The sequence below is a fragment of the Nerophis lumbriciformis genome, linkage group LG07 (assembly GCF_033978685.3).
Source record: "Nerophis lumbriciformis linkage group LG07, RoL_Nlum_v2.1, whole genome shotgun sequence".
Taxonomy (NCBI): Eukaryota; Metazoa; Chordata; class Actinopteri; order Syngnathiformes; family Syngnathidae; genus Nerophis; species Nerophis lumbriciformis.
In genome coordinates, this window is record NC_084554.2 from 45,855,001 (window position 1) to 45,872,500 (window position 17,500).

General features: G+C 36.8%; 1 protein-coding gene across 1 annotated transcript in view; it reads right to left on the bottom strand.

The window, feature by feature from the left end:
* The window catches only part of LOC133609462 (delta-type opioid receptor-like), a 67,724-nt gene that overhangs the window by 10,649 nt on the left and 39,575 nt on the right, over positions 1–17,500 (bottom strand). Inside the window, exon 5 of the mRNA XM_061965067.2 lies at positions 5,343–5,597. Within this exon, the coding sequence (XP_061821051.1) occupies positions 5,343–5,539 (197 nt within the window). The 5' untranslated portion in view covers positions 5,540–5,597. The remainder of the gene's footprint in view (positions 1–5,342; positions 5,598–17,500) is intronic.

A 17,500-nucleotide genomic window follows, 5' to 3' on the forward strand; every position in this document is an offset into this window, starting at 1 on the left:
ATATGACGGGTGGATGGATGGATGGATGGGTGAATGACTGGATGGTTTGGTGGATAATGAATACATAAGTGGATGGATGGTTGAGTAGATGGATGGGTGAACGGGTGGATGGATGGATAAGTGGGTGGATGTATTGTGGGTGAATGGTGTCAGGTGTGTGAATTGGTGGATGGATGGATGGATGGATGAGTGGGTGGGTGATTCCAGCAGCAGTGTACAGAATTGAGACCTATATTGAGTAAAACATGCTTGAAACTAAAAAATCAACAGTTGCAAAGCTGTGTCACTGTGTCATCAACACTCACAAGTATAAAACTACTTTTTTAAAGTGATAATTTCTTACTTCAAGTATGAAAAAAAAATCATGATGCCGAGCGCATATCATTATGTCAAGACAATGGCACTAGCATTTACTTAATTTAAGAATATTTTTCAACATATTGAGCAAAAAGGTCTCTTTTTTGTACCGAGAAAAGTGCACTTGTTATTAGTGAGAATATACTTATTTTAAGGTATTTTGGGTTCATTTTACTTGTTTTGGAAAGTCTTGACAAGCCGAATTTTCTTGTTCTATTGGCAGATAATTTTGCTTAGTTCGGATAAAATACTCCTCATTTTTATATATTTTTTGTTGTTTTTGAACACTGAATACCACTGATTTCCACGCGTTTTTTTGTCATACGTGTAGCTATGATAAAGGACACATGTTTTGGCGTGTTTTATTATTCATAGTTTGCTTAACAGTAATAGAATATGCTTATATGCTATAAGTCAGTGGTCCCCAACCACCGGGCCGCGAGCCGGTACCGGCATACTTGCCAACCTTGAGACCTCCGATTTCGGGAGGTGGGGGCGTGGCCGGGGGTGGGGTGGGGCGTGGTTAAGAGGGGAGGAGTATATTGACAGCTAGAATTCACCAAGTCAAGTATTTCATAAACTTGCATAAATAAATATTAAAGAATATAACATAACTTGGCTTCTGAGGGTTTCAAAATGTAATGAATAAAATGCTAAAGTTGTTGATAAACAAGCAATTATTTTAATAATTAAATATGGTTATTTTAATTTAAAATCAATTATTTCAAATATGTTTATTTTAATGTATAATTATATAGCTGGATGTAACAAGGAGTCAGGAAAAAATACAAATAAAAAAACAATTAATTTTGATGTTTTTAGCAAAATATAGTAAACATTTTTTCTTTTTTTTCTTTTTAATTAACAAATATATTTATTTTTAGGTAAGATAAACATAATACAATTCATCTCTAGTCTGGATGATTTAGTTCTTGTCACCCTGTTGTCCTCACTCAGGTCCGCATGGATCTGGAGGGGGCGTGGCTTCCGGCTGAAAATCGGGAGATTTTCGGGAGAATATTTGTCCCGGGAGGTTTTCGGGAGAGGCGCTGAATTTCGGGAGTCTCCCGGGAAATTCGGGAGGGTTGGCAAGTATGCGGTACCGGTCCGTGGATCGATTGATACCGGGCCGCACAAGAAATAAAAAAATTAAAAATTAAAAAAATTTTTAAAAAATGTTTTTGTTTTTTTTATTATTAAATCAACATAAAAAACACAAGATACACTTACAATTAGTGCACCTACCCAAAAAAAATCCTCCCTCCACCATTTACACTCATTCACACTCATTCACACAAAAGGGTTGTTTCTTTCTGTTAATTAATATTGTGGTTCCTACATTATATATCAATATATATCAATACAGTCTGCAGGGATACAGTCCATAAGCACACATGATTGTATTTTTTTATGACAAAAATAAATCAATCAATAAATCAATAAAAATAATTAATATACCCCCCCGGTCCGTGGGACACATTTTCAAGCGTTGACCGGTCCGCAGTCACAAAAAGGTTGGGGACCACTGCTATAAGTGACCAGACGTCCGAGATCAAAACTGGGAATATAATCCCAGAAAGAGGGAAAAAAAACGGTCAGCCATTTTTAAATTGAAGAAACAATATGATTAGGTTATATATATATTTGTATATCCTACATAAACAATGTATGAATACATTAGATATCTATATATTTTAGGGACTTATAGACTATATGTATCTCTGTTGCTGCAGAAGCAGAGTTTATTCCATCTTGACACTTTGTATTGATATTTTTGTATTACATTCTTCCCTTAAATGATCATGTTTACAGTGATTGTTTTATATGTATTTTTTATGTATGTCGCTTTGGATAAAAGCGTCTGCCAAATAAACATAAACATATGTTTTAGTCCGCGTATCCCTCCGCCAAATGGGCAGCCCTAATGAAATCCCACACATTTCTGAGTCCTAATAATCCATCATGGGGCCACAAAAAGTTGTGAGTGACCGCACAAAAAATAATTTCCTTTAAATATATTCCACGTTGTTTTTTTTGCACCTAAAACTATAATTATTCTAGATAAATATGTTGTGTGTTCATACTCTGGGGAGTCCATTAGAGGACTACTTGATTAATTGGTATTTTTCTGACCTTTTGGGATGGATTCCGACAGAAAAGTGCTGATTGATGGGAGCAATTAGCTGAACAACACTGACGTGGCCAAGCAAAGTGGCGGGCGAACCTGTCGTTGGCGTTCCGTCAGACGCGGAACAACGTTAGCAAAGCGACCGACCAACAGTCGTATAATCAATGTTTTAATATGCCGCCATCGACCGCTTGGAATCTCATTTTGAGAGTTAAATTGAATTCTTCTAAGACGCTCGGAAGCAATTAGAGTTCTTTTCTCCTCCCACTTTGATTCCACGCAGCTAATATCGCCGCAACATTTTACAGAGGATTTGTGGCTTCAGGGCGCCATAAATAAAAAGAGCCACCGCCATAATTAATACTTCTTCCGCAGACCGCATGGGGGAGGAGTTATGTAAAATTGGTAATAGGGGGCGGGGTCAAGGGATTGACGTAATGGCCTGTTTGCCGCTCGGGGACACTTAGCAACGAGAGATGGATTCCAAGGTGTGGTGCGTTTCAGGCAGCAGGGACACTTCATTAGGCACACCTGGCGTTTATCACAGGCATGAGTGGAGCCCACGGCCTTGAGAGCTCACTCCTATTTGGATTAGGGACACATCTTTGTTTATTTATGTGCAAGGTGAAGTGACATGGGTTGTCCCATACATAATTATGATGAAGTTGATTATACATCAATTAACAAGGAGTTTGGAGAGTTTCTTCTTCTGAGATTTGACATCATTAGTCATGCAGGTGTACCTAATGGTGTGTCTGTGTCCAAACATACATGCAAACCCCTCATTATTTTGATAATAATAATTACAACAATGCTATTATTCTTATTAACATCATCATTATTATTATTACTGTTGTACAATAAGAATAATAATGATGATAATTAACAAAAAATGGATAATGAAAAATAACAAAATTAAAAAATAACAAAAAAAAACAAATTATAAATGATTCTTAGTAGTAGGAATGCTATTGCATGTATTTTTTTAAATAATAATTACAGTAGGAATATCAATACTAATAATAATAATCATAGTTTTTAGTCAACTTTTGTTTAGTCGTAGTTGTGTTCTTGTTGCTATTATTTTATTATATACAAATAATAACTATAATAATAAGTTAATTAGTAGCAGTGCTACGATTATTTTATTATACAATAAGTTATCATTAGTGGAAGTTGTGGTATTGCTACTATTATTTTATTAAATACAAATAATACAATGGGTTATTAGTGGTTGTGGTAATGTTACTATTTGTCTTTATACGTAATAAAATAGAACAATACCACAATTACTAATAATAACTTGTTGTATAATTATCAAAATTATTATTCGTAGTAATGTTATTATTATTTTTATTATACAATTAGTTATTAGTAGTAGTAGTTGTAGTATTGTTACAATTGTATGTATATATAATAAAATAGCAACAATACCACAACTACTAACAATGCCTTATTTTATAATTATCAACATTATTGATAGTAGTAGTTGTGGTATTGTTACTATTTTTTATATATTGAACTATTTACTATAAATTATAACTAGACTTATAAATAGTTGTATATGAAACAACTATTTTTCAATACAATAAAATAGTAATAATACCACAACTACTAATAATAATTGATTGTATAATTATCAAAATTATTATTAGTAGTAGTAATGTTATTATTTTTATCATACAATAAGTTATTAGTAGTAGTAGTTGTAGTGTTGTTACCATTTTATTTATGTATAATAAAATAGCAACAACACCACAACTACTAACAATAACTTATTGTATAATCATCAAAATTATTATTAGGATTAGGTGTGGTACTATTAAAAACTTTTTATATAATAAAATATTTACTATAAACTTTAATATACTTATAGTTATTGTAATACTATTAATAATATTGTATAATTATCCAAATTATTATTAGTAGTAGTTGTGGTATTGTAACTATTTTTTTTACATATTAAACTATTTACTGTAAAAGTTTTTTATATAAAAACAATTTTTTAATATAATAAAATAGTAGCAATACCACAACTACTAACAATAGGTTATTCTATCATTATCAAAATTATTATTAGTAGTAGTTGTGGTATTGTTACTATTTTTTATATAATAAACTATTTACTATAAACTATAACTATGACTAGTTTTTTTTTACATAAAAACATTTTTTTTATATATAATAAAATAGCAACACCACCACATATACTAACAATAACTTATTGTATAATTATCAACATTATTATTAGTAGTAGTTGTGGTATTGTTACCATTTTTTTTAATATAATAAACTATTTATTATAAACTATACTTATAAATAGTAGTTTTTTTAACAACTATTTTTCAATACAATAAAATAGTAACAATACCACAACTAATAAAAATGTATTGTATAATATATATAATAGTAGCAATACTACTAATAATAAAATAAAATAAATCTATATTTACTATAGTTACCATATTTTCATTTATTTATATAATTAAAAATATATAAAACACAAAATAAATTAACATAGTAAAAAAGTAAAGTACTAGTGATTGTCACAACACACTAGGTGTGGTGAAATTATTCTCTGCATTTGACCCATCACCCTTGATACTATACTATTTATTATTAAATAATTATTAGCATTGTTACTATTATATATTGTTGCCCTAATTTCATTATATACTAAAATAATACCCTACTTACTATTTTTATGGTGTAATATTGATCACACTAATTGTTTTTGTTGCGATTATTTCATTGTGTAATGAAAATAATAACATCATTCTTATTTGCATTGTATAATCCAAACTTCACAGATTCTTTATGACTAACATTGTTATTGTCTTACCTGACGATGACGTACATGACCAGGCAGTTCCCCAGCAAGCCCACCACAAAGACCAGCGAGTAGAGGGCGGTGATGATGGGGATGATGGGGGACAGACTCTCCTGCTCCCAGCCCTCCTCGTGGGTCACGTTGCATCCTGACCAAGATGAAGAAGAATTGAGGGAACACGCGTCTCCCGCCTTGTTGTCTTCTGGGAACATCTCGTTGTCCATCTTGGACGCTGCCTGCTGGAGTCCACGCAATACGGAATGAGCGGGAAATCAAAGAGAACTTGGAGAGGAAGAGGAGGAAGAGGAGAAAGAGGAGGAGGAGAAAAAGCACAAAAAAAAAAAATCAGGAGAATGACTTTTCCTCCTTTCTCACTGTGAGGAGAGTGTTGGGGAGGACCGTCACGTCACGTGGTCTCATCATGCATCCACATCCACTTGCAGCGGGAGCCCAGCAAAGTTTGCACACACACACACACACACACACACACACACACACGCGCGCGCGCACACAGTTGGAGGATGCAAAATTGTGACACGCAGGCGCGCTCTCACACAAGCATGCAGCAACATGCACCGTGAAATGACCCACTTCATTAGGAACACCTGAAGGAGTATTCACACCAGTGCTTTTCAACCTTTTTTGAGCCAAGGCACATTTTTGCCGTTGAAAAAATGCGGAGGCACACCACTATCAGAAATCACTAAAAAACGAACATCAGTTGACAGTAAAAAGTCGTTGTTGTTGGATATGACTTTAAAGGCCTACTGAAATGCGATTTTCTTATTTAAACGGGGATAGCAGGTCCATTCTATGTGTCATACTTGATCATTTCGTGATATTGCCATATTTTTGCTGAAAGGATTTAGTAGAGGACATCGACGATAAAGTTCGCAACTTTTGGTCGCTGATTAAAAAAAAGCCTTGCCTGTACCGGAAGTAGCAGACGAGTAGCGTGACGTCACAGGTTGTGGAGCTCCTCACATCTGCACATTGTTTACAATCATGGCCACCAGCAGCGAGAGCGATTCGGACCGAGAAAGCGACGATTTCCCCATTAATTTGAGCGAGGATGAAAGATTTGTGGATGAGGAAAGTGAGAGTGAAGGACTAGAGGGCAGTGGGAGCGATTCAGATAGGGAAGATGCTGTGAGAGGCGGGTGGGACCTGATATTCAGCTGGGAATGACTAAAACAGTAAATAAACACAAGACATATATATACTCTATTAGCCACAACACAACCAGGCTTGTATTTAATATGCCACAAATTAATCCCGCATAACAAACACCTCCCCCCTCCCGCCAATACAACTCAAACACCTGCACAACACACTCAATCCCACAGCCCAAAGTACCGTTCACCTCCCCAAAGTTCATACAGCACATATATTTCCCCAAAGTCCCCAAAGTTACGTACGTGACATGCACATAGCGGCACGCACGTACGGGCAAGCGATCAAATGTTTGGAAGCCGCAGCTGCATGCGTACTCACGGTACCGCGTCTGCGCATCCAACTCAAAGTCCTCCTGGTAAGAGTCTCTGTTGTCCCAGTTCTCCACAGGCCAATGGTAAAGCTTGACTGTCATCTTCCGGGAATGTAAACAATGAAACACCGGCTGTGTTTGTGTTGCTGCAGTCGGCCGCAATACACCGCTTCCCACCTACAGTTTTCTTCTTTGCTGTCTCCCTTGTTCATTGAACAAATTGCAAAAGATTCACCAACACAGATGTCCAGAATACTGTGGAATTTTGCGATGAAAACAGACGACTTAATAGGTGGCCACCATGCTGTCCCAAAATGTCCTCTACAATCCATGACGTCACGCGCAGGCGTCATCATACCGAGATGTTTTCAGCAGGATATTTCGCGCGAAATTTAAAATTGCACTTTAGTAAGCTAACCCGGCCGTATTGGCATGTGTTGCAATGTTAAGATTTCATCATTGATATATAAACTATCAGACTGCGTGGTCGGTAGTAGCGGGTTTCAGTAGGCCTTTAAACCAGGCCTGGGAAATTATTTTGACTCGGGGGCCACATTTAGAGAAAAAAACGTGTCTGGGGGCCGGAATATCTATTTTTAGGAACACTAATACAAAACCTCACAATAATGTCTGATTGAATGCTAAAAACGTTAAAAAACGTAATGGAATTTGACATTTTTCTATGAACGATAAAACACTGAATATTGACAAAATATGAACGTCACACCCCCTTTCGATCGACATATTGTACAATCGAGTGAAACGCGACAAAAATGCAACAAACAGTGAAATATGAACGCGAAGGGTACAAAATAAACCCACCTACAATTTGATCGATCTGATACATCAATAAGTTTTAGAACTTTGTTGTGAAAATCTCCTTCCGCGTCTGTGGAAACGCTTCCCACCCACACTGCTTGGTGCCTCTTCTGAGCTGATGTAAATAGTAACTAATTAGATGACCATAGTAACTATTTAGATTACCATAGTAACTGGTATATCATCCAAAAGCGCAGATTCCTACCATTGAAATACTTTGTATAGTTCAAGACTTGCGGTCAACATACATCTTAAAGATAACTAACATACATCTTAAAGATCTAAAAAAATACTTGGGAATGTCTGGCGGGCCAGACTGAAAAGCTTAACGGGCCGCATGTGGCCCCCGGGCCTTAATTTGCCCAGGTCTGCTTTAAACCATAACCAAGCATGCATCAATATAGCTCTTGTCTCAAAGCAGGTGTACTGTCACCACCTGTCACATCACACCCTCACTTATTTGGAGTTTTTTGCTGTTTTCCTGTGTGTAGTGTTTTAGTTTTTGTCTTGCGCTCCTATTTTGGTGGCTTTTTCTCTTTTTTTGGTATTTTCCTGTTGCAGTGTCATGTCTTCCTTTGAGCGATATTTCCCGCATCTACTTTGTTTTAGCAATCAAGAATATTTCAGTTGTTTTTATCCGTCTTTGTGGGGACATTGTTAATTGTCATGTCATGTTCGGATGTACTTTGTGGACGCCGTCTTTGCTCCACAGTAAGTCTTTGCTGTCGTCCAGTATTCTGTTTTTGTTTACTTTGTAGCCAGTTCAGTTTTAGTTTCGTTCTGCATAGCCTTCCCTAAGCTTCAATGCCTTTTCTTCGGGGGAATCACCTTTTGTTTATTTTTGGTTTAAGCATGAGACACATTTTCACCTGCACACTGCCTCCCTCTGTTTCCGACATCTACAGAGCACTTAGCTACCGGCTGCCACCTACTGATATGGAAGAGTATTACACGGTTACTCTGCCGAGCTCTGGACAGCACCGACACCCAACAACAACACATCATTTGCAGATTATATAATTACTGGTTTGCAAAAAATATTTTTAACCCAAATAGGTGAAATTAGATTAATCTCCCAAGGCACACCAGACTGTATCTCACGGCACACTAGTGTGCAACGGCACAGTGGTTGAAAAACACTGATTTACACTATACCGGTGATTCTCAAACTGAGGTATGGCTCCACCTAATGGGACGCCAAAGAATCACTTAATTGAATATTCAAACACAGTGTTACTGTTCAAACTGTGCAAAAATGCTAATTATACTCGTTTGTAGTTTTCATATAAAAATGTTTGTCATAATTATAGTTTATAGTCCATCCATCCATTTCTACCATTTGTCCCTTTCGGGGTCGTGGGGTGCGCTCAGGGGCGCCGCTAGGGATTTTGGGCCCCATGAAAATAATCTTTACAGGGCCCCCAACAGTGTCATTATTTTTTCTGTATTATAATTTCATCATCATTAGGGGCCTCTCTGGGTCCCCATTCCATCAGGGGCCCCTAGAATCCGTCTCCTTTACCCCCCTTTTCGGCGCCCCTGGGTGCGCTACTACTAATAATGTTGCTAATTATACAATAAGTTATTGTTAGTAGTTGTTGCTATTTTATTGTATAAAAAAATGTTTTTATATAAAAAAAAACTAATCATAGATATAGTTTATAGTAAGTAGTTTAATATATTTAAAAAAAAATAACAATACCACAACTACTACTACTAATAATGTTGATAATTATACAATCAGTTAAATTTATAGATTTTATATAAAAAAAATGTCATAATTATAGTTTATAGTAAATAGTTTAATATATAAAAAATAGCAACAATACCACAATTGCTACTACTAATAATGTTGATAATTATACAATAAGTTATTGTTAGTAGTTGTCGCTATTTTATGATATAAAAAAATGTTTTTATATAAAAAACTAGTCATAGTTATAATTTATAGTAAATAGTTTAATATATTAAAAAAAAAGTAACAATACCACAACTACTACTAATAATAATGTTGATAATTATACAGTAAGTTATTGTTAGTAGTTGTGGTGTTGTTGCTATTTTATTATATATAAATAAAATGGTAACAATACTACAACTACTACTACTAATAACTTATTGTATAATAAAAATAATATTACTACTAATACCTAATGTGACGCCAAAGAATCGCTTAATTGAATATTCAAACACAGTGTTACTGTTCAAACTGTGCAAAAAATATTAAATATACTCGTTTATAGATTTTATATTAAAAAAAATTCATAATTATAGTTTATAGTAAATAGTTTAATATATAAAAAAATAGCAACAATACCACAACTGCTACTACTAATAATGTTGATAATTATACAATAAGTTATTGTTGGTAGTTGTTGCTATTTTATATATAAAAAAATGTTTTTATATAAAAAACTAATCGTAGTTATAGTTTATAGCAAATAGTTTAATATATACATAAAAAATAAGTTAAAATACCACAACTACTACTAATAATAATGTTGATAATTATACAATCAGTTATTGTTAGTAGTTGTGGTGTTGTTGCTATTTTATTATATATAAATAAAATAGTAACAATACTGCAACTACTACTTATTGTATAATAAAAATAACATTACTACTACTACTAATAATAATTTTGTTAATTATACAATCAATCTATTATTAGTAGTATAGAATATAGAATATTTAGGCCTTCTATGCTACTGTGACTTAATGTTGGTCATTATAGTGGGACTTGGAGAGCCAAGTGTTTACTTGGTGGGAAAAAAAAGTTAGAGAACCACTGTTCTACACTAAAAATGATACTGCTTTTTTTATTGTGTGTCATCATGACAGCTGTTCCTAATGGATAGCACCCTATCGTGCATGTAAAAAAAACAGTTAGCACCATTTTGTGGATATAAAAAAAATTGTTGGCAACCTATCGCGCATGTAAAAGAAATGGTTAGCACTCTGTTAAGCATGTAAAAATATAGTTAGCACCCTATAGTGGATGTGAAAAAAATAGTTAGCACCTTATCGTGCATGTAAAAAAAATATACTTAGCACCCTATTGTGCAATGTAAAAAAAAAGTCTTAGCACCCTATTGTGCAAAGTAAAAAAAAAAATAGTTGGCACGCTATCGTGCATATAAAAGAAAAAGTTTGCACCCTATCGCGCATGTAAAAAAAAAAAAGTTAGCACCCATTGTGCATGTAAAAAATATCTAGTTAGCACCCTATTGTGCATGTGGGGCGGTATAGCTCGGTTGGTAGAGCGGCCGTGCCAGCAACTTGAGGGTTGCAGGTTCGATCCCCACTTCCGCCATCCTAGTCACTGCCGTTGTGTCCTTGGGCAAGACACTTTACCCACCTGCTCCCAGTGCCACCCACACTGGTTTAAATGTAGCTTAGATATTGGGTTTTACAATGTAAAGCGCTTTGAGTCACTTGAGAAAAAGCGCTATATAAATGTAATACACTTCACTAATACACATGTAAAAAAAATATTTAACATCCTATCGTGCATGTAAAAAAAATAGTTAGCATCCTATCTTGCATGTAAAAAGATAGTTAGCACCCTATCAAGCATGTAAAAAAAATAGCACCCTATTGTACATGTAAAAAATATAATTAGCACCCTATCATGGAAAAAATATATAGTTAGCACCATATCATGCATGTAAAAAAAAAAAACAGTTAGCACCTTATCACGCATGTGCAAAAAAAATACAGTTAGCACCTTATCAAGCATGTAAAAAAATAGCACCCTATTGTACATGTAAAAAATATAGTTAGCACCCTATCATGGAAAAAATATATAGTTAGCACCATATCATGCATGTAAAAAAACAAACAAAAAAAACATCCATCCATCCATCCATTTTCTACCGCTTATTCCCTTTGGGGTCGCGGGGGGCGCTGGAGCCTATCTCAGCTACAATCGGGCGGAAGGCGGGGTACACCCTGGACAAGTCGCCACCTCATCGCAGGGCCAACACAGATAAACAGACAACATTCACACTCACATCCACACACTAGGGCCAATTTAGTGTTGCCAATCAACTTATCCCCAGGTGCATGTCTTTGGAAGTGGGAGGAAGCCGGAGTACCCGGAGGGAACCCACGCAGTCACGGGGAGAACATGCAAACTCCACACAGAAAGATCCGAGCCCGGGATTGAACCCAAGACTACTCAGGACCTTCGTATTGTGAGGCAGATGCACTAACCCCTCTGCCAGTTAGCACCTTATCACGCATGTAAAAAAAATACAGTTAGCACCTTATCAAGCATGTAAAAAAATAGCACCCTATTGTACATGTAAAAATATAGTTAGCACCCTATCATGGAAAAAATATATAGTTAGAACCATATCATGCATGTAAAAAAAAAGAAAAACAGTTAACACCATATCATGCATGTAAAAAAAAAAAAACAGTTAGCACCATATCATGCATGTAAAAAAAAAAAACAGTTAGCACCATATCATGCATGTAAAAAAAAACAAAAAACAGTTAGCACCATATCATGCATGTAAAAAAAACAAAAAACAGTTAGCACCATATCATGCATGTAAAAAAAATATATATATACAGTTAGCACCTTATCACGCATGTAAAAAAAAAAACATGGATCTAAAATATTAGACAACTCAGTCCAAACACAATGGATCCACTCCAGGAACATAGTATCATATCAAATAATCAATCATATATATTAGCATGATTAAAAAAGGGTCTAATTTCACAGGTCATGTTTTAAAGTGTCAAAGAAGTCAAAACAATCAAATCAAATAAAAGTACTGAACCCTTTGATGTCACAGCACATTGGTCACTTTATTAGGTACAGCCATCAATCATTAACCTAATATATTGTTTTGAAATTTGTATTTTTTTCACATATTTGTGGTGTGCAAGTACATGGCACTGACAGTGGTTCCGAATACTTCGCCACCTGTCATGCACATAACAAAAGCAATCGATCCCCTATTGGAATAATAATAATAATAACAATAATACTAATAATGTCGATTTAGTGAATCAATTTGTCCCCAGAACATACTCTATGAAAGTGTAAAACAAAGCTAACCACTGCAATGTATTTCTCTGCAGAGAAATACTGATACCTAGTGGCCATTAATAGATACTGCATGAATATTTCACCTAGCTGGAGCACATTGTGGTGGAAATAATAAAAGTTAAAGTACCAATGATTGTCACACACACACACACACACACACACACACACACACACACACACACACACACACACACACACACACACACAAGGTGTGGCAAAATTATCCTCTGCCTTTGACCCATCACCCTTGATCACCCCCTGGGAGGTGAGGGGAGCAGTGAGCAGCAGCGGTGGCCGCGCCCGGGAATCATTTTTGTTGATTTAACCCCCAATTCCAGCCCTTGATGCTGAGTGTCAAGCAGGGAGGTAATGGCTCACATTTTTATAGTCTTTGGTATGACTCACCCGTTTAAGAAAAAAGCTAAAAGTGTTAGCATCTAGTGGTTAAAAATATGTGGGGGCGTGGTTAGGGGCGTGGCTAAGAGGGGAGAAGTATATTCACAGCTAGAATTCTCCAAGTAAAGTATTTCATATATATTTATATATATATATATATATACATATATATATATATATATATATATATATATATATATATATATATACATATATATATATATATATATATATATATATATATAAACTACTTGACTTTCAGTGAATTCTTGCTATATATATATACATACATATATATATATATATATTTTTATTTTTTATTTATTATATATATAAATAAAAAAAATACTTGAATTTCAGTGTTCATTTATTTACACATATACACACACACACATAACACTCATCTACTCATTGTTGAAAAAGCCCTAGATGTTATTGTCACATATGCATGTACAGTAGATGGCAGTATTGTCCTGTTTAAGAGTGTCACAACATTGCTGTTTACGGCAGACGAGCTGCTTTACGGTAGACGAAAACGTGACTGCTGTTGTTGTGTGTTGTTGCCGCGCTGGGAGGACGTTAATGAAACTGCCTAACAATAGACCCACATAAGAAACCAAGAACTTGCCCTCCATCGTTCTACAGTTATAACGTGATTGGGCAGTGTTGTTTGGACCAGTTGTTCCTCCCAGGGAATTCAAGTTTCTGGTCGCTCCCAAGCTCTTTACGACACTTAAAGCTGAGTAGAAGAACCACCAGAGACAGAATAGGTATTTGGTAATATATTTACAAAGCTTTGTAAATATAATGAGCCCAGTCCAGCATAGAACATTCAATCGCGCAGCTAAGCTGGTCTGCCCTAAAATATGGAAACCTTCTATTCTATAAAGTCTCTCTCCCTCCCACCCTCGCTGTCTTGTCTTTCCTGCCCAAACACATGCCCATTGTCCTCCGCAGCTGGACAAAAGAAGAGATAAGGAGAAGGATTATCTCTCCTCCTTACATTCCATAGTCAAGGTTAGCACACAGTATTTGCAGACAACCAAAAGACTACAATTGGAAGAAAAACACTAGCTGTTTTGTAATATGATTATGAAAATAAAGAAGTAACACTTAAATACGGATATATGTAAATATCTGCCTCCGACAGCAGGCACACTGTTTATATTGTGGGAAAGCGGACGTGAAAACAGGCCGTCCTCACTCAGGTTTCCGCCTGAATTTCGGGAGAAAATTTGTCCCGGGAGGTTTTCGGGAGTCTCCCGGAAAATCCGGGAGGGTTGGCAAGTATGCCTATTTTAACTCCAATTTCTGCTTCTATGGTTATCATCACACTTTCCCTCTGTTCACTTATTTTTTTCCATCCGAGGGGAAAACTTTGTCACGTTCATTTCTGGACAATAACGCAAGTCGCCCTTTCCCCTCCACAATATCACACTTCAGCTCAATAAGGTTTTTTTTTCCCCTCCCGAGGCTACGTCTTGAACTCTGGAAGACATTTTCCCTGCGTGGGCGAAGAAGCGTCCATTTTCCAACCTGAAACCCGCAGCAAAAAAAACAACAACAACACAAGATTCTTGTCACTCCGGGCTGTTAGTGCGCTAAATGGCCCGCCAAAGAGCGCCGTTTGGGTCCTAATGCGCCGCAGCATCCGTCTCCATCTTGTGACAGATATGATCTGAAATGGGCTTTAAATTGGCGGCTATGTTTCTTCCTGACATGACTTGATGATGCACGCTTTTAAAAGAAACATCAACTGAAAATGATGTTTCGAGGGGACACGGGGAGGGAGGGGGACTAATCTGTTGTCCCTTGCAGGCGCGTTACGGCGATTACTTAACATAAGTCATTTCATTTTTAAATATGACTTCACTTTTCACAGGTGCGCATTAATAAGGTGATTAGACGCCATCTTTCATGTCGACTGTAAATTAAAGTCATTTTACGGGCGGCAACGGTTTTTTTTGCGATGTTTCATTCCAGCATCGGCACCTTTTAATGCGTTTTCTCCCTGCCAGCGTCAGGAGAAAAAAAGGTGATGGACTTTAGAGTAGTCAGTGTGCAGCTTGCGCGGCAGTTATCGGTTTACTGTACACTGGAAATGAGGCAACGTACAAACATTACTGTCTAAATAGCCGGAGTATGACGTCCACAGTAAAGCATGGTGATGGCAGCGTGCACGAGTGCTGCCGGTACATTGAAGAAAAGATTAATTCCAACATGTGACATTTTCATGATCCTCTGGGTACAGTATGTCTTGTGAAGGGACAATACTATGGAAAGTAAACTTGGATATATTTTAGAGTAGTCAGTGTACAGCTTGTATAGCAGTATTATATTTATTTTTGTAAATAAAAACAGAATACAATGATTTGCAAATCCTTTTCACCCTATATTCAATTGAATAGACTGCAAAGACAAGATACTTAACGTTTGAACTGGAAAACTTTGTTATTTTTTACAAATATTAGCTCAATTGGAATTTGATGCCTGCAACATGTTTCAAAAAAGCTGGCACAAGTGGCAAAAAAGACTGAGAAAGTTGAGGAATGCTCATCAAACACTTATTTGGAACATCCCACAGGTGAACAGGCTCATTGGGAACAGGTGGGTGCCATGATTGGGTGTAAAAGCAGCTTTTCATGACAAGGATGGGGCGAGGGTCACCACTTTGTCAAACAAATGCGTGAGCAAATTGTTTAAGAACAACATTTCTCAACCAGCTATTGCAAGGAATTTAGGGATTTCACCATCTACGGTCCGTAATATCACCAAAAGGTTCAGAGAATCTGGAGAAATCACTCCACGTAAGCGATCATATTACGGATCTTCGATCCCTCAGGCGATACTGTGTCAAAAAGCGACATCCGCGTGTAAAGGATATCACCACATGGGCTCAGGAAGACTTCAGAAAACCACTGTCAGTAACTACAGTTGGTCGCTACATCTGTAAGTGCAAGTTAAAAACTCTACTATGCAAAGCGAAAGCCATTTATCAACAACACCCAGAAATGCTGGCTGGCTTTGCTGGGCCCGAGCTCATCTAAGATGGACTGATGCAAAGTGTAAAAGTGTTCTGTGGTCTGACGAGTCCACATTTCAAACTGTTTTTGGAAACTGTGGACATCGTGTCCTCCGGAACAAAGAGGAAAAGAACGATCCGGATTGTTATAGGCGCAAAGTGGAAAAGCCATCATCTGTGATGGTATGGGGGTGTATTAGTGCCCAAGGCATGGGTAACTTACACATCTGTGAAGGTACATACATGTTTTGGAGCAACATACGTTGCCATCCAAGCAACGTTATCATGGACGCCCCTGCTTATTTCAGCAAGACAATTCCAAGCCACGTGTTACATCAACGTGGCTTCATAGTAAAAGAGTGCGGGTACTAGACTGGCCTGCCTGTAGTCCAGACCTGTGTGGCGCATTATGAAGCCTAAAATAGCACAACGGAGACCCCCGGACTGTTGAACAACTTAAGCTGTACATCAAGCAAGAATGGGAAAGAATTCCACCTGAGAAGCTTAAAAAATGTGTCTCCTCAGTTCCCAAACGTTTACTGAGTGTTGTCAAAAGGAAAGGCCATGTAACACAGTGGTGAACATGCCCTTTCCCAACTACTTTGGCACGTGTTGCAGCCATGAAATTCTAAGTTAATTATTATTTGCAAAAAAAAAAATTAAGTTTATGAGTTTGAACATGAAATATCTTGTCTTTGTAGTGCATTCAATTGAATATGGGTTGAAAAGGATTTGCAAATCATTGTATTCCATTTATATTTACATCTAACACAATTTCCCAACTCATATGGAAACGGGGTTTGTACTATCCACGCAGCCACTACTGTTTACATATCTGTGTCTTGCCTACAGACGAACATGGCAGTGCACACGAGTGCTGCCGGCAGCAGGGCGGCTTCGGTTCGTGACCTTGTGAAGCCGAGCACGAGATCCTGGCCTTAAAAGTGTCAATAGTGACAAAATTATCATCTTTTTCTGGTTCTTTGGCGGGATCGTTGTCTTGTGTCGCGATCGAGGGCTGCACGAGTACTGCCGACGACGGAGAGCTGCGGTTCATGGGGTAAAAGACGAACACCGACGTGTATTGTGACATTGTGATGCGGAAATGTGCATTTTATACACGTTTTTCAGTGGGCAGCCAATCCATGCTGCTCCACAAGCTGCACGCTGACTACTCTAAAGTCTGTTATGGCCCCTTGAAGACATGTGCGGTCATAAAAAAATAACACGCCGCGTTTCTTCCCCGGGGGAATCGAGCATGCAGTGTTTTATGCACGCTTGTACGTGCTATCATGATGTAATCAAGATAGCGTCGTTAGCATTAGCTAATATGCCAAGATGTTTATGAGTGTCCGTGTTAGTATTCATAACCTACAATGGCATTCTTTTTGTATTGT